The sequence below is a fragment of the Ahaetulla prasina genome, chromosome 4 (assembly GCF_028640845.1).
Source record: "Ahaetulla prasina isolate Xishuangbanna chromosome 4, ASM2864084v1, whole genome shotgun sequence".
NCBI classification, from domain to species: domain Eukaryota; kingdom Metazoa; phylum Chordata; class Lepidosauria; order Squamata; family Colubridae; genus Ahaetulla; species Ahaetulla prasina.
In genome coordinates, this window is record NC_080542.1 from 128,958,740 (window position 1) to 128,977,579 (window position 18,840).

The 18,840-nt window shown below is 34.4% G+C and overlaps 1 protein-coding gene across 1 annotated transcript in view; it reads left to right on the top strand.

Annotated features, from left to right (window-relative positions):
• The window catches only part of CCDC7 (coiled-coil domain containing 7), a 250,176-nt gene that overhangs the window by 169,357 nt on the left and 61,979 nt on the right, over positions 1-18,840 (top strand). Inside the window, exons 48-53 of the mRNA XM_058179731.1 lie at positions 1,194-1,328; positions 2,935-3,060; positions 7,519-7,626; positions 9,289-9,414; positions 10,698-10,817; positions 12,173-12,307. Of these exons, the coding sequence (XP_058035714.1) occupies positions 1,194-1,328; positions 2,935-3,060; positions 7,519-7,626; positions 9,289-9,414; positions 10,698-10,817; positions 12,173-12,307 (750 nt within the window). The remainder of the gene's footprint in view (positions 1-1,193; positions 1,329-2,934; positions 3,061-7,518; positions 7,627-9,288; positions 9,415-10,697; positions 10,818-12,172; positions 12,308-18,840) is intronic.

Genomic DNA, 18,840 nt, shown 5'->3' on the forward strand with positions numbered 1-18,840 from the left:
CACTTCAAGCTGTTAATTTATATCTTTTAATATTTTTGTATTTATAATTTATTTTATTTTGAAATTGGAGGCTTTATTTGTCATGGAAAATTTATATTTTAAGGTTGCTTAATACTGCAGTACATATTTGATATGATGAAGAATATGCAGTTTTGCAGAAGGAAAATTTGACAGCCAATCTGAGTCCCCATTCTTAATTTTAAAAAAATGTTTAAAAATGTCATTATTCATTTCACTTCAAAGAATATCAACCATGTTATATTTTTACAAGCATGTTTCAATTGCCAATCTTCCCTTGGAAATATACTAAAAACTGCATTTCTAGCACAAAATGAATGGTTAGAATAATGAGCCTGTCCTGTCTATAAACGTTTGGGTTTTCCCCCCCATGTAGGTGACTATTTATCATAGGTGGCAATTTAAAGAGTAATTTATGTGCACACCAACCACATAGGAAATTCAACCAATTTTAATTTCTCAAAATTAAAAATAAATGTTTTTGAATTAAGTTTTTATTAAAAATAAAATGGGTGTTTCTGCTTCTGTTTCCTAAAACCCAGTTTGTTGTAATGATTAAGGCACAAGACTCAAAAGCAAAGGAAACAAAAGTTTATGTCCTGCCTTAGCCATGAAAGCTGACTGGATGACTTTGGGCCAGGCACTCTCTCTCAGTCCAACTCACTTCACAGGATTGTTGTTGTGGGGAAAATAGGAGGAAGATGTTTTGGATATGTTTGCCGCCTTGAGTTATTTGTAAAAATAATAAAGGCAGAATACAAATCAGTAAAATAAAAATTAAAAATGTGTTTTAACCACACAAAACTCAGTGAAAGCAAATTCAAGCAGATTTGAAGTCATCATGTCTTTGTTGTGGTGAGAATTGTCATTTTAAACCTTTCGTCTGCCACTCCTATTTACCTAATTTGTATGTTGTTAGGTTTGGGCAGAGGAGGTTGTGCAATGAGAGGCCTGCAGAATATATTCTAAGTCTGTCTTGAAAAAAGTACTATTATAGCATATTAGTATTTTATTGACCAAGGTTAGTCATGCAAAATTGTTTCTTTTAGTTTGTTTTGTTTTATTGAATGGGATCTACAATAATACTTAGCATCATATGAAATAATCCAGTTTTTGAAAATAATTGTTCATCTTATGTGATTTTATAATGAGAATATTTTAAAATATTTTTAAAGAAATAATTCAAAAAGAGAGATCACTGAATCACCTACTTAGAAAAAAGGAGTTATTACAGAAACGTTTGGATTCCAACTGGACAGAATTAGAAGACATTCAGGCTCTTATAGCTCCCAAACCCGGATATAGCAATGGTAGGTAAACTGTAATTTCTGATATTTGTAATGTTAGATATAGCAATAGCACTTAGAGTTACATACCACTTTACTGCCCTCTCTATTGCCCCCAACAATCTGGGTCCTCATTTTACCCAGCTTGGAAGGATGGAAGCCTGAGTCAATCTTGGTTCTGGTGAGATTTGAATTGGCAAATTGCAGGCAGCCGGCAGTCAGCAGAATAGTTTGCAGTACTGCACTCTAACCACTGTGCCACTGTGGCTCATATATATAAAGTTTGAAGTAATTTTCTTCGCCTCAGTTGTATTTATAATTAAGATGAAACAGTATTTGCTGAGCTGTAAGCAAGACTTCTCAAATTTTCTGTCTCTCATGAAAAGAAAGGAGTAAGAAAAGTTTTTACTTTTATTTTTCATAGTAGCTGGTACAACCAGGCTGAGGCGTATATCTTTCCAGCTCTTTTGTGACTTGGTTAAATGAAAGTATTTAAACATCATTCTGATTATAAACTGTAACAGCTTGTTGTACTGTTAAAATAGTTAAAATAGTTTATCATATACTAGCTGGATGCCTCTGCTTTGCTACAAAACTATATGCTTGGACTTGATAAATTGACACTTACAGCCTGAAACTTAATGTAGAATGTGTAACTCCGTAGCATCAGAGTGTGTTAATGTAATGCAACTGGCAATTGGAACAGAGGGGGAGGGGGAGTAGAATGTCCCAGCCTGCAGCATCCATCAGTGTTCATCTAGCTAGCATCCTGTCAGTGTGTGAGAGAGTTGAGGGGTGTTTGGAAACTCAAACAGTATATGCAATGTGGGCAAGAAGGAGACAGGAAGGAGGCTGGGCATGGCTTAGATCAACTGTTTTGTAGTAAAGCTGCTTGCTGCTGTGAGAGTAAAACTGAAAGTGAAACTTCTCTCCTCTGCTTGTGTTTTGCATTTGGAACAGATTTCTTTTGAGGTGGGGAGGGGGAGTACTTAGCATCAGCGTTTGGAAAGTGAAACAGTATTTGCTGTGTGAGCAAGGAGGAGACAGGAAGGTGGCTGAGCATGGCTTAGCTCAAGTGTTCTGTATTAAAGCTACTTCCTGCTGTGAAAGTAAAACTGAAAGGGAAACTCCTCTTGTGTTTTGCATTTAGAACAGATTTCTTTTCAGGTGGGGAGGCGGAATAGAACTCCTTAGCATCAGAAGCATGTTAATAATAATATAGGAAATACTAATGGTCTGATGGTCATTTCGAAAAATCCTTTCTTAATAAGCACCTAGAGGAGAAACATATGTGGCAAATTTCAAGTTTGTAGGCTTTACGGTTCTGGACATTTTGTGATTAATGCTTGAGTGGTTTTTGCTTTTATATATATAGATTTATTTAATATTTATTTAATAAATTAATTAATTTATATAACTCATCTCATAAGCAAGTGACTCTGGGAAATGGGCAACAAAACTAAAATGAGAAATGTCTAAAATTATTATTAACAAATATTAAAAACATTAAAAACTATAAACGTCATAGCTAACAGTTTGTTATATACTATATACCAATTGTATTTATATATTGTTAATAGGGCAAATATATCAGCATTTTTTAAATGAACTGACCTAATTATTTTTACAGAGTATAAACTACAATTATTATCTGATGAAAGAAGCAATTTGTCTAAAGAGTTAAAGAAAGTTTTTCAGGAAATATTAGCATTGCAGCAAGATGCTTCAGAGAAATTTCCAGATAGACGTTATGGAGGTAAGTTAACAAAAAGAAAAAAATAGAAAAACCCTTTTCTAAGCAAAAAAGTTATAAATTCCATCTGAATGGCATTCTTCATTAAAAATGGAATAAACTCAGTTATGCCTGGAAAAGTAGTTTTAATTTTTGTCATAAAAATAAAATAAAATGCTTGTTGTTGTTAGTTTCGAAGTCATGTCCGACTCATCGCAACCCCATGGACAATGTTCCTCCAGGCCTTCCTGTCCTCTACCATCCTCTGGAGTCCATTTAAGCTCATGCCTATTGCTTCAGTCCATCCACTCACCACATTCTTTGTTGTCCCATTCTTCTTTTGCCCTCAATCTTTCCCAGCATGGGAAAGACAGTGAGTCCTTCCTTCTCATTAGGTGGCCAAAGTATTTGAGTTTCATATTCAGGATCTGGCCTTCTAAAGAGCAGTCACGGTTGATTTCCTCTAGGACTGACCAGTTTGATCACCTTGTAGTCCAAGGGATTCGCAATCATAAATAAAATGCTATAATCAATTAATTTACATGATAAAAATATTATAAAGCTGTATCTTGCTAGGTATTTATCAAACATTTATTTTGAAATATTATGGTAATATATTTAATATGTAAGGTTTTAAAATTTATTGTTAATTTCATACTGATCAAGAGATCAGAATGAATACTGTTTTTCATACGTTGTCAAAGAATTTTGTTCCTTGTCATTAAAGTTTTCATGGGTTACTGTAGGAACATAATTCAAATTTCACAGAAAATTTTAAAGGCTTTGTGGCACATTTCTTCTCCTACTTTGTTTCTTTGCATTTAAAATTAACCATATAGGGCTTCCGGTATGGCTCCGCTTCGTGGAGAGCAGCTATGATTTAGCTGCTAACTCCCTAGTCAGTAAGAGCTGTCAGGACATCGTAAATCTGGGTCCGACAGCTTGGAATTCTTTCCTTCGAGCAAAGAAGGAAAGATGAGCATTCAGGTTCGAAGTTGAGACACCCTGATAAGCTTCAAAGGCTTACGGGGGAGATCTCCTTCCATAGCCTGATAAGCTCCTGGCTGGGCGAGGCTTCTGCCTTTATGGCGGACAAACGAAGCGTCCAATTTCCACGGCTGGAGTTGATTTATGATGGACTGTAACGTGGACGGAGCAGAAACTGGAGTTTTAACATTTGTTTGTAAGAAGACTGCAAGCCCCTGAGGATATATTTGCTGCGAAGATAGGAGAGAAGAAAGCAAATGGCGATTTTGTGGAATGTGTATATTGAAAACGAAAGTTAAAGAAATGCTTACTAACAGCTAGCGTCGAAATAGAAGATATATAGGAATGAGTAAATGGAAGAAACGAGAATCTTATGATTTATATTTTTTCTTCTTTTTTGGGATTATAGTGATTTAGAAGAAAAGTTTTTTGAATTTTTCTTTTTGAATTTTTTTTTCTTCTTCTTGGTCCATTATCAAGCGCTCTCTCTCTCTCTCTCTCTCTCTCTCTCTCTCTCTCTCTCTCTATCTATCTATATATATATATATATATATATATATTTAAAAAATGGCTTTTAAGCAAATAGTGCCAAAAGTCATTAAAAACTTTGAAATTTCTTCAGCTCAGATTCAAAAATTAAAAGAAGAAATTAAAAAGGAATTAAGAAATTTTTTACAGGAGTTTTTGGAGAGCCATTTTTTAGAAATAGATCAAAAATTTGATGAAATAGAGAAAGAGATGTTGGATTTTAAGGAAGTGGTGGAAGAGCAGAAGAGGGAAATGAAAATGGTAAAGGATGCAATTGCGCAAATATTGAGCTCTTGTATTCAGATGGAGGATGATTTTGCAGAAATTAATAAAGCTAATTTAGAGTTGCAAAGGAAAATAGAAGAAACTCAAAAAAATCAAAACAATTGGAACTTAGATAATAAGATGGAAGATATACAGGCAAAGGTAGATAGGGCAGATGAAGAAAGAGTAATATTACAATATAGATTAATGGAATATGCTATAAGGGTGAGGGGATTGAAACAAAATAGGAAGGAAAATTTAAAGGAGATTTTTATGCAAGCCTTTGCTCAGATAAAGGGTGTGGAGCTGGAAGATTTTGAGACTAATATTGAAAGAATTTATTGTGTTAATTCTTGGTGGGCAAGACAAAATAGAGTACCGAGGGATGTGGTTATTTATTTTACAACTAAAAAGGTTAGGTACGAAATTTTGCAAGCCTTTTGTAAAAATAAATTCCAAATATTGGGACAAGATATAAAAATGATGAAGGAAATTCCTCCTAAAATGTTAAGAAAGAGAAGAGAATTTGCTTTTTTAGTGGATGAGTTTAAAAAACATCAGATATATTTTAGATGGGAAGTCCCAATGGGTTTGTCAGTGAATTTTAGAGGCAGAAAGTATTTTCTTAATTCAGTTATGAAAGCAAGACATTTTTATATTAATGTTTTAAAGAGTGGGAATCCTTTGTTGTTAGATGCTAAATTAATTGGTTTGGAAATGAAGGAAAATAGAATGGGAGAGGGGAGGAATGTTTAAGATGTGAATATGATGATTATGGTCAATTTTTGGAATTGATTTGTTTAGGATATAAATTATAGGATTTTTGTTATTTGCTATTCATATGGTATAAATCTATGGGATGATATTATTCAATTGTGAAGGATGGAAAGTGAAATTTATGAATTTAGATAATGTGGATGTAATGATTTTAACTGCTTACTGTTATATTGTGGATGAATACTATATTTGAGAGATTTTATTTGAAATGATATTTGATTGATGGAGTAGTATTGGAAGATTGGATATTAAATCTTATGACAATTGAAGAAATATATAAGTGATGAAAATTTGAATTTGAGAAGCTGGATTGTAAATTAAGAAATGGACTTATGAAATTTGAAGGAATATAGAAGTGGCCTTTCGAGTGCACTGTGGCCTTTCGAGTGCACTTTAAGGTTTTGGTTACTACCTTTAAAGCGCTCCATGGCTTAGGGCCTGGGTACTTACGGGACCGCCTGCTGTTACCACATGCCTCCCACCGACCCGTACGCTCTCACAGAGAGGGACTTCTCAGGGTGCCGTCCGCCAAGCAATGTCGGCTGGCAGCCCCCAGGGGAAGGTCCTTCTCTGTGGGGGCTCCCACACTCTGGAACGAACTTCCCCCGGGTTTACGCCAAATACCTGACCTTCGGACATTCTGTCGCGAACTGAAGACACATCTTTTTGTTCGCGCAGGGCTGGCTTAAATTGAATTTTATTAAATTTTAAATTTTATTAACTAATTTTAAATGGGGTTTTTAGTTTATTGTATACTTTTCAGGCCAATTTTAAAATAAGTTTTTTAATTGCATTTTAAATTGTATATTGTACTATCTGTTTTATTTTTGCCTGTACACCGCCCTGAGTCCTTCGGGAGAAGGGCGGTATAAAACTCAAATAAATAAAATAAATAAATAAATAATACAAGTGGCTGGGGGGAAAAAATTGAACTTTAGAAGATGGACTAATTTTTAAAATGGACTGTAAGAAGAACGGACATTAAATGTTATGGCAATTGAAGAAATATATAAGTGATAAAAATTTGAGTTTGAGAAGATGGACAGTAATTTGAGAAATGGACTTATGAAATTTGAAGGAATATACAAGTGGGAAAAAAAATTGAATTTGAGAAGATGGATTAATTTTAAGATTGGACTGTAAGAAGAATTAATATGTGAAGTTGGTATTGCTTCTCTTCTTTTCCTTTTTTTTTTTATTATTCTTTCCTATCTTTTTATTTTTATTGTGAGGGGATCTAAAGTTTTAAATTTTTAAAGGTGGGAGGTTATGTATATTTGGTATACGTTAGATTGTGATTGTTGGTCATAATACCCGGCATTTGCTCTGGGAAGTCTGGGGGAAGGGAGAGGAGGGGAGGGGGGGAAAATGATACATGGATTGATTATTAATGTACAGTAATTTTTGAAGATATGAAATTAAAAAATTTAAATGATATTGGGGATGCTCGACTGCCATTTCAGGAAGAAAAGGAGAGAGAAGTAGAAGGAGGGAAGAAAGTAGGTAGGAATGAGTAGAGAAGGAGGAGGGGAATAAGAAGGTTAGATAGAGTGGAAGAAGGGAGGAGTGGAGAAGGAGGAGAGGAAGTAGTAAAGTGAAGGAGGTGAGGATGGATGGGAAAGTAGTAGAGGGTAGAGAGGGAGGTTGTGAAGAAAGGAAGTGGCAATCGGGCAGTCCTGAATCAGTAATAAATAAAAATTAATGATTAATGATGGATAATAGTTTGTACATAAATATGATGTTTGAAAATGGAAATAAAAATTATTTATAAAAAAAAAAGAATTAACCATATTAATAGATAAATTATTTATACATTATATAAATTTATCCATATTAAAATGTTTTTTCTTTTAAATTTTCTGAGCAATAAAAGGCTTCTTAAATAAATTTGAAAAGATAATTCAAAACCTTTCTCTTTTTTTGCAGAAAAAGAATTATATACACTATCTGAGAAGAAACAACTGTTATTAGAAAATTTAAAAAAGCTACAAGAAGCTCAAGCTCTTGCAGTGGCCCAACCTGGCGATATGGATGGTATGTTTGTGGTGATTTCTCATTCTTTCAGCTATAATATTAATTGTGTGTACCTTGAATTAAGGTGCTTCATTTGTTAGGGAAACTAAGAATTGCTATAGAAAATTATTCCTGCTTTAATATTTATATAAGTACGACAGGCAGCAAACTATTAGAATTTAGAGTTTCTAATGAAAGCAGTTGCAAAAGAAGCTTAAATATTGATAATATATCATTTCATATTTTTTAATATACTGTATTTTTGCTGGATACTAATAATAATTTATTATTTTTACTTACTACTTATTGCAGATATTTTTATATGATTCTTTAGTTATATAGAATCATAAATATATTATGATTAGAATATATTAGAATATAAAATTAGATTAATTATTAGAAATTAGATTAATTTCTAATCTATATATTAGATTAGAAATTAGAATATAAAAATATATATAATATTTTTTTCAAGAGACACTCACTTGAATTTTATGAAAAGAATATATATAGTTTCATTTTATATATTTAATGATGACATTTTCTTCCAGAACTTTGAATACAGTGCCATCTAGAATTTAAATAGCTTAGAAAAAAATAAAACTCAGAGAGATTCCATAATAGAAATGTCAGGCAGTAAAGCATTTAACCTCCAGGTTAAGTTCCTGAAACCTGCCTTCCAATTTATTTATTTTGATTTTTATACCGCCCTTCTCCCGAAGGACTCAGGGCGGTGTACAGCCAAGTAAAAATTCACTATATACACATTAAAAGAGATTAAAAAGGAACATATTATAATGTGGCTGAAAATTTAAAACAATTTAAAATCTTAAAATATAAATAACCCCAATAAAATTTTAATCCAATCCCGCTTGAATAAATAGGTGCGTTTTCAGCTCACGGCGAAAAGTCCGAAGATCAGGCACTTGACGTAAACCAGGGGGAAGTTCATTCCAAAACGTAGGAGCTCCAACAGAGAAGGCCCTTCCCCTGGGGGCCGCCAATTAAATACAGTGCCTCCAGTTATTACTGTAATGACTATGGCCTGAAAAATCCATAACTGAAACCAGGAATATCAATGGATTGCACATACGTTTTCTCTTGAAATAGGACATAAATCAATCTTAACATATGTTTAAAATATATTTAAAAACCAAAAGTCATCTGAGTTAATAGATTTGAACAGAACAGAACACTTTGTTGGCTAAGTGTGATGGGACATAGAAGGAATTTGTCTCCGGTGCAGAAGCTCTCAGTGTACATACAAACAACAAAGTAATAGAATCATAAGATACTAATAAGAGAAGGTAATAGAAAAAAATGAGAAAGATAACAGTAAACAGCCATACTCATGGGTATTGCATAGCATATTAATTTGCATTTGGTTGTACAGACTTTTTGATAAATTTTCTTTGTTAAATTATTATTTCAAAATATAGTTAAGATCCTGATTTCTAATCTTTAATTTGCTTAATAATGTCAACTTGGATATTAAGACAAAGAACACTTTGATTATACACTTTAACTCCATTAATTTAAGAAGTTGTGTGAAATGCTCATTAAAGTGTAGACAAGTGAGTTTATATTATTTATTATATTTATATTGAATATTGATTGCAAAATTGTACAGCAATTTTATTCATTTAATAATTTGTTATGAATTGATTTAAAATGTTTTTGTAGAAAATAAACAAAAGCAGCTAACTGAGCAAAGGAAACATTTAACTGCAGAGTTAGAGACTATAGTAAAGAATATTCGAAGAGTGGAACATAGTACTTCAGAAATACTTCTAGATATAAGAGCCAGTGGTAAGCAAATAAAATGTTGTATTCAAAGTTATCTCAATAGAAGAAGTTGGGAGAAGATAAAGGTTAATATTAACTCATGCTCACCATAGAATTAGAAATTCAGTAAAGCAGAATTCAACATCAGCTCTAGACAAATGAGACAATGCAATAGGAAGTGTATGAGATTTCATCTCTCTGCTAGATTCCCCATATTTGAATTTTGCTTGTTTTTAATTTTAATTATGCTTGAAGCCTTTAAAAAGAATTGTATTGGATCGTAGGTCAAATCTTTTCAAACATTATCATGATATAAATCCTCTGATCTATTATTTATGTGCCAGTGATTGAATTAAAACTTTCTACTGCTGAGGGGAAAAAATTAATTGTAAAAAAAGAAGAACATGACTTTACTGGCTCCTTTATACCTTTGACTGATATAGTGTTATCTTATTTGTTGGTAGGAAACCCCATGTAGCAAAAGCACTGTCTTCACGTCCTTCCTAAAAGAATTACAATGTACTTATAAATGAGACTGACTGGGAACATGAGGGAATGATACTCTGCTGTCCTAATCAAAACTTTACTGAGTAATATCTGAAACAATCTTGCCACTGTGAATTGTGGGTCCCAGACCAAAGTGGGTAACTAAAATTTGACTGAAGCCAGTAAAGCAGTCATTATCATCTTTATGACTCAGAATGCCTCATATAGGCTGTGCAGTATTATCTATGGGGATTGAATAATACGCTGCACATTGACTAATACTGGAGACCTTGTGAAAACATCCAGAATATGATTAAAAAAAATTGTAAGAGGCCCTTATACTCCTTTACATACAAACTAAAGAAAGTACAGTGGCTATCAATTAGATTCTTGTCATAATTTGAAACAGGTAAATGATTACTACTGCCTAGGATTTATTGTTCAGGTTCTCTATGTTCAGTAATGATAGTTGTATGTCTGATTAGAACATTTGAATATTTTGTGATGGGCTCAAAAAACTACATTTCTATCTTTTGTAGGTCAGTCAGTATTTTTATTTTAGCAAATTTCGTCTATTTGATTTTTAAATCTGTTCTTCATGTTTTCTACTGCCATTATTTTTTTTAATAATGTAAAATGTATTTGTATTAAAATAACTTAAAAGAATCTTACTTTATTATATATTCATTTGTCTGTTAATTATTTTACATTGTAATGATAAATGTGGCATTTGAAATTTCCATTAAGTAATTTCTTTTTGAATAAGCTTTTTCTTTTTTTGTGAACAGTAATTTCTTATTTAAAATCCCTTAATTTTGCAGAGAAAGATCTACATGACTTATTAGAAAAGAAGTTTGAAATATTGGAAGATTTGGCATTCAATCAAAAAGAGCTGCAGAAAATTCAAGTTCTTGCAGCTGTCCACCCAGATAGTACCAGTGGTGTGTTTTCTGTTGTTGTTTTTTCTCTATCTGTATCTATAAATAAATAAATACAGATTTAATCCAGATAATACAAAATTTACTATCGTGGTCTAAGAATTAGTGGAGCAGAAAAGATGCTATACTATACTATACTATACTATACTATACTATACTATACTATACTATACTATACTATACTATACTATACTATACTATACTATACTATACTATACTATATAAAAGACACTATACTATATATTCTCTCTCCCTCCCTCCCTCCCTCCCTCCCTCCCTCTCTCTCTCTCTCTCTCATCTATCTTCTGACTAGACTATACATATAGATTACCATATTTTTCGGCATATAAGACGCTCCGGAGTATAAGACGCACCTTAGTTTTGGGGGAGGAAAATAAGAAAAAAAATCTATCAGCATCCCTCAGTATTCATCTGGATAGGGTCCTGTCAGTATGTGAGACTGTTGGGAAACTGAAACAGTATTTGCTCTGTGAGCAACAAGGAAGGAGACAGCAAGGAGCCTGGGAGTGGCTTAGATCAATTATTCTAAAGCTGCATGCTGTGCTGATCTCTGAAACCAAAACTGAAATTGAAACTCCTCTCCTCTGTTTGTGTTTTGCTTGTTGCTGCAAACTCCTTGCAGCAAATAGTGAAAGAACCAGGTCAGCTTCAGCACATTATTGCAGTCTGATTCAGCATGAACAGCTGATTGGCAGATGGATCGGCCTCCTGGAATACCCCCAATCAGCTGTTCCAGGCTGCAGGGATTGCCATAGACCATTGCCTCCTCCGTGCCTCGCGTTTTTGGCTACATTCGGTGTATAAGAAATACCCAAATTTTCACCCTCTTTTAGGGAGGAAAAAGTGCATCTTATACTCTGAAAAATATGGTATATATATTTAATCTACCAAAATGGACTATTTAATTACGGTTCAAGCTAAAGGCTAGAGCCAAATACTCACTACAGTATGAACTTAATATAGACTGTTGTATGAATTACTGCTTTATTGTATGAAACAATATACCGTAAATGAAGTAGTCTAAAATTCAATTATATGCACATACAATACATACATATAACCCAGGGCGAACCAATAGCAGTGGCGGGAGGCTCTGCCGAACCACATGTATGTTTCTGCGCAGAAGCATCATACCCATACATGAGTGTGCCCACAAGCAAACCGGTAGTGACCGAAATTGCAACCCACTACTCATATATATACAAAATAGATTATCCACAATATAAATGAACTGCAGCATTTTATTTAACCTAATAGTTAAACATAGCTATTTTAGTAATATTCAGAATTTTAATATTAAATTTTAGTATATAAATTGTCCTGTATTTATTTTGTAGATTTTAAATTGCAAGACCTTACTTCAAAAAATAGGCATTTAACTGAATGTCTAGAAGCAACTGAACAAGATATACAAGAAATACATGAAATACAAATAACCTCTTCAGAAACAATTATTGTTACAAGACCCAGTGGCAAGTAGATTATTTAGATTTTGTAAGAAATATGTTAGGCTTAATAAGTAAAATGTTTGCTAAAGGTAATGTAAAGGAGTGGAGAAATTTAAGATGTACAAATGCTAGTTGAAAGATAATGAGTAATATACTTTGTTAGTTTTAATTATTTAGTTGTGTCCTACTCTTGATGATTTTATAGGCAAGTGCTCCCCATGCTATCCTGTCAAACACAGCTTTTTCAATTGTTCTATGTTCAACTTTGCATCAGGTTTGATCAGTGGTGAAATGTAAAATTTGTTACTACTGGTTCTGTGGGCGTGGCTTGATGGTGGAGGTAATGTGACTGGGTGGGCATGACCAACTTTTCTTTTTTCTTTTACTTTTAAAAGCATTTTTTTCTACAACCTCTTCGGCCAAAGTGGTTGTAGAAAAATGCTTTTAAAAGGCTCTGGCGATCCCAGCTGTGTTGCCTGATTGTCAGAAACTTTTCTTTTCTTTTAAAAGTATTTTTTTGCTTCTGATGATCAGGCAAATCGCCAGAACCTTTTAAAAGCATTTTTTCTACAACTTATTCGGCCGAAGAGGTTGTTAAAAAATGCTTTTAAAAGCCTCTGACAATCAGCAACTCAGCTGGGATCGTCAGAGGAGCCTTTTAAAAGCATTTTTGCTACAATCTCTTTGGCCGAAGAGGTTGTAAAAAATGCTTTTAAAAGCCTCTGATGATCCCAGCTGAGCCGTGCGATCATCAGAGGCTTTTTTTTTTTTCTTTTAAAAGCATTTTTTTGGCAAAAAAAATACTTTTAAAAGTTAAAAAAACCCTCATATTCGTGCGACTCAGCTGGGCATGGGGGAGGGGGAAGGGATTTTTGCTACTGGTTCTCCAAACCACCCACCGCCATCGCTACCGGATCAGGCGATCTGGTCCAAACCAGCAGCATTTCACCCCTGTTATCAATCCAGAGTGTTCTTTGTTTGCTATTTCTTCTTTGTCTACTAAGCATTCCTAACATCATTGCCTTCTCCAATGAACTTGCATGCATAACATGGCTAGCAAAGGAGATATTGCATATCCTTGTCTTAATCCCTGTTCAAAGTAGAACCATTTGTTAATTATTCTAAGAGCCAATTTGGCCTAGTAATTATCTGGCTAAAAAGTAGGAAATTGTGAGTTCTTTTTTTTTTTTAATTACTTTTTTCTAACATTACAAACAGAAAAAAAAATACATTATTCCACCCTTGTGCTATACATAAAAAAGGAAGATTTGGGTCTTCGGATATGTCCTCATGATTGCCAAAATCCACATTCTCGAGGTACAGGTACCGAGGCGTCCAATTTTCCAAGCGCATAGTCCACGAATGGTTTCCAAATCTTCAAGAAAATATCTTCTTTATACACACCACTTCTAATTTTAATATCACATGTCATTTTATCATTTAAAGCTAATTTCCACATTTCAGAATTCCACTCTTCTATTCTAAAAATTAGAACATCTAGTTTCCAATATCTAGCTATTATAATTCTACCTATTATAATCATAATTCTAATCAATTCTTTTTCATATTTTGTTAATTCTATTTCCTTAATTACCAACAATAATATAGTTTCCACTCTCAATATTATTACTTTCCCCATCATTTCAAATATCATTTTCTCCAATTGTTGCCAAAACTTTTTAACCTTATCACATTTATACCACATATGTTCATAAGTCCCCAATTCCATATCACATCTCCAACATTTTTTACTAATTTTTTTATCCATTTGTGACAATTTCCTACTTGATAATTTAATACTCTCCCCTCTAAACACCGCTTTCATCGCATACCAAACAATTTCAAATTTAACCTCCCCATTATCATTTAGTCTCCAACTTTCCTCCAATTTTTTAAGTATCCATTTTTTATCCTTTTCATTTTTATACAGTTTCTCCTCATATCTCCAATAACTTCTTTTTTTCTCAAAATTAAAATCTAAATCCACCATAACTTCTGCATGATCAGAATCTTTAAAAATTCCCACCTCTACCTTATCCACATTGTTCAGCAAATCAATATAAAATTCAATATAAAATATGGGTCAATATAAAAGGGGTGAAAAACGATATTGCCATAGGTCTATACTATAGGCCACCCAACCAAACAGAGGAAGTAGATGAACTTTTTGCTAGTCAGCTAACTAAGGTATGTAGGAAGCACATCACAGTAGTAATGGGGGATTTTAACTACCCTGACATCAACTGGGAAACAAACTCTGCACCAAGTGGAAGATCCAACAGGTTCCTAACAAACCTAGCAGACAACTTTGTTTCCCAAAAAATAGAGAAGGCGACAAGGGGATCAGCCATATTGGACTTAATTCTCACTAACAGAGATGAAATGATAGAAGGTGTTGAAGCTACAGGAACCTTGGGGGCAAGTGACCACGCAATATTGGAATTCAACATTAAGCAAATACAAGTAGTAGAACAAAGTCAAACTAGAGTCTTGGACTTTAAGAGAGCTAATTTCAATAAACTTAGAGAGATCTTGAGAAGGATTCAATGGATGAGAATCCTCAGGGGGAAAACAACTCAAGAAGCTTGGGAAATTTTGAAAAGTGAGATTATAAAAGCACAGTCTAACACAATACCAATGAAGAAGAAAATAGTAGATCACAAAAGAAACCAGCATGGATGCATAAAGAACTATCTGACAAATTGAAAGACAAAAGGACAAATATAAAAAGTGGAAAGAGGGCAAATAACTAAGGCAGAATATCAGCAAATAGCCGAGCCTGTAAAGATGAAGTGAGGAAAGCTAAGGCTCACAATGAACAAAGGCTAGCGACAAAAGTAAAAATAATAAAAAGCTTCTTCCAACATGTTAAAACAAGAAAAAGTCAAGGAAACAATTGGCCCATTGCTGGGAGAAAGTGGCAAGAAGATGACAAGCAACAGGAGAAAGCAGATCTACTTAACTCATATTTTGCATCTGTCTTTACACAAAAGGAAAAAACAATCCAACCTATCAAAAACAGCACTACAAAAAACAGATTAGAAACACAAGTTAAAATAGGGAAGAAAATGGTAAGTGAACACCTGTCTACCCTAGACGAGTTCAAATCACCAGGACCGGATGGATTACACCCCAAGGTTCTGAAGGAACTGGCAGACGTGATCTCAGAACCACTGAACTATATCTTTCAAAGATCCTGGAGCACAGGGGAGCTGCCAGAGGACTGGAAAAGAGCTGATGTAGTTCCCATCTTCAAAAAAGGAAAAAAAACAGATCCAGGAAACTACAGACCTATCAGTCTGACCTCAATACCAGGGAAGATTCTGGAAAAGATAATCAAGCAATGAATCACCGAACACCTAGAAGCAAACAAAGTAATAACCAAAAGCATACATGGGTTTGTCAAAAACAGATCATGCCAGACTAATCTTATCGCATTCTTTGACAAAATGACAAAATTAGTAGACCAGAGGAATGCTGTCGATATAATTTACTTGGACTTCAGTAAAGCATTTGATAAAGTAGACCATAACCTACTACTAGATAAAGTAGAAAAATGTGGGTTAGACAGCACCACCACCAGATGGATTCGTAACTGGCTGACCAACCGCACTCAACGTGTAGTCCTCAACGGAACTACATCCACATGGAGGAAAGTATGCAGTGGAGTACCCCAAGGCTCTGTTTTAGGCCCAGTACTCTTCAACATCTTCATCAATGACTTGGATGAGGGGATAGATGGGGAACTCATCAAATTTGCAGATTATACCAAGCTGGCAGGAATAGCCAACACTCCAGAAGATAGGCTCAAGTTACAGAAAGATCTTGACAGACTTGAACATTGGGCGCTATCTAACAAAATGAAATTCAACAGTGAAAAAGTAAGGTTCTACATTTAGGCCAAAAACAAAATGCACCAGTACCGTATATGTGGTACCTTGCTCAATAGTAGTACCTGTGAGAGGGATCGGAGTCCTAGTGGATAACCATCTAGATATGAGCCAGCAGTGTGCAGCAGCTGTTAAAAAAGCCAACACAGTTCTGGGCTGCATAAACAGAGGGATAGAATCAAGATCACGTGAAGTGTTAGTGCCACTTTATAATGCCTTGGTAAGGCCACACTTGGAATATTGCATCCAGTTTTGGTCGCCACGATGTAAAAAAGATGTTGAGACTCTAGAAAGAGTGCAGAGAAGAGCAACAAAGATGATTAGGGGAGTGGAGGATAAAACATATGAAGAACGGTTGCAGGAACTGGGTATGCCTAGTTTAACAAAAAGAAGGACTAGGGGAGACATGATAGCAGTGTTCCAATATCTCAGGGGCTGCCACAGAGAAGTGGGAGTTGGGCTGTTCTCCAGAGCACCTGAGGGTAGAACAAGAAGCAATGGGTGGAAACTGATCAAGGAAAGAAGCAACTTAGAACTAAGGAGAAATTTCCTGACAGTTAGAACAATTAATCAGTGGAACGACTTGCCTGCAGAAGTTGTGAATGCTCCAACACTGGAAATTTTTAAGAAAATGTTGGATAACCATCTGACTGAGATGGTGTAGGGTTTTCTGCCTGGGCAGGGGGTTGGACTAGAAGGCCTCCAAGGTCCCTTCCAACTCTGATGTTATGTTATGTTATGTTATGTTATGTTAAATCTTTAGAGAGAAAAATATAATCAATTCTGGAATATGTATTATATATCTTAGAGAAAAAAGTGTATACTCTTTCAGTTCCTTTAACCTCTCTCCACACATCCACTACACCGTTTCGGAGCATCCACTTATTTAAAATCCCCATTTTATTTGCTCCTCCACAACGAGTGGGGTTAGTACTATCTATTTTATCTCTGATTAAGTTAAAATCCCCAGCCACAATTACTTTCCCTACACTTTCATTCTCCAAAATTTTTGTTATTTTTTCAAGAAATTCTCTTTGTTTCTCATTCGGTAAATATAAATTAACAAGTGTCACTTTTTCCTCATTAAGATTTCCCACAATTATTACATATCTTCCATCCTCATCCAAAATTACCTGATGTTTTTCAAAATACACCCTATCTGATATCAATGTTGCAACTCCTCTGGCTTTTGAAGTTCCAAATGCTTTTTCATATATTTGCATACCTTTTATATACATTCTATTTGAATCTTCAGATTTCTGATGGGTTTCTTGTAAAAATAAAATATCTGGTAAATCTCTTTTAATCTTAAGTTCCAATCTTTTTCTTTTAATCTGATTCCCTGTACCCTTCACATTCCATGACATTATTTTTATGACTCCCATTTAAACTGTAAATTTTTCAATCCTAGCCCCGCCTCTTCCTTTCTGTGCCCAAAACCCAACATTAAATTCCCATATAACAGACATTTAACATAAAGAAAACAATAAAAAAGACAAAAAAAGACAAAAGACAAAACAAACAATAAAAAACAAACAATCTTCTTCCCCCACATCCTCATCAGTTTCGCCTCTATAAAGAGAATGGGGGAGAGGGGACGTGCCAATGTCCGGGTCACTTCTTTCGGGCTGTCTATTTAAATTCATCACTCAAGAAAAAAGAAAGTGGTAGCTCTCTCCCGCATTCAGCTTCGTATTTTCCAAGACTCTTATCTGCTTCTCCTGCTGTATCCTCACGACTTTTCTTGTGTTCGACCAACACAGGTGAGATTTCCTTCCTCTTTAACCCTTTAGGGTCTTGCCCCCCAATAGCCCCTTTTTCTTCTTCTAAAGTTGATGTTTCCACATGTATTCCACCCATCTTAAGCATTTGATCTTTTATCTCCATTAAATCCTCCTCCTTGATCAGTCCAAGCTCCTGTAAATATAGTATTGCATCTATGTCCGGGGTAATTGTACGCATCCTTCCTTTATAAAAAAATTTCAATTGTTGTGGTGGCCTCCAATTATATTTAATTCCGTTATCTCTCAAAACCTTTGTAATTGGTTTTAAAAAAAATCTCTATGCCCTTTCTTCTCTTGATATATCCGGGAAGACTTGAATAGTCTTCCCTTCAAACTTCAAAGCATCTCCCATCTCTCTCACCTTGGCCATAACTTCCAGCTTATCACTAGGATTTGCAAACCTGACAAGCACATTCCTGTTGGAACCATTTTGCCTTCTATATCCAATTCTAAAAACACTTGCCAGATCTGTTATTGTAAACATAATTTGCGTGTCAAGATCATTAATCCATTTTAAAACCCGCTGTTTCAAATTATCTACCTTTTCTTCTTGAATTCCTCGAATAACCAAATTATATTTCCTCATTTCTTCTTCCAGGAGACAAATTCTCTCGTCTTGCTGCTCATTTTTGTAAAATATTTCACCAATTTGCCGATCCACTTTTGCCTCATGTACATGAATCTGCTCAAGTTCATCTTTAATAATTGTCATTTCCACTGTTTGCTTTGCAAAATTTTCATTCATTTCTTGTTTCATTTTTTTCATTTCCAATGCCAAATTATCCATACGCTCCGATAATCCTGCTATTTTTTCCCCAATTTTGTTTAAAGCCGCAGCAACTTGCTGCATTTCTGAAGGTTGTTGAGTCATTTTAAAAAGTTT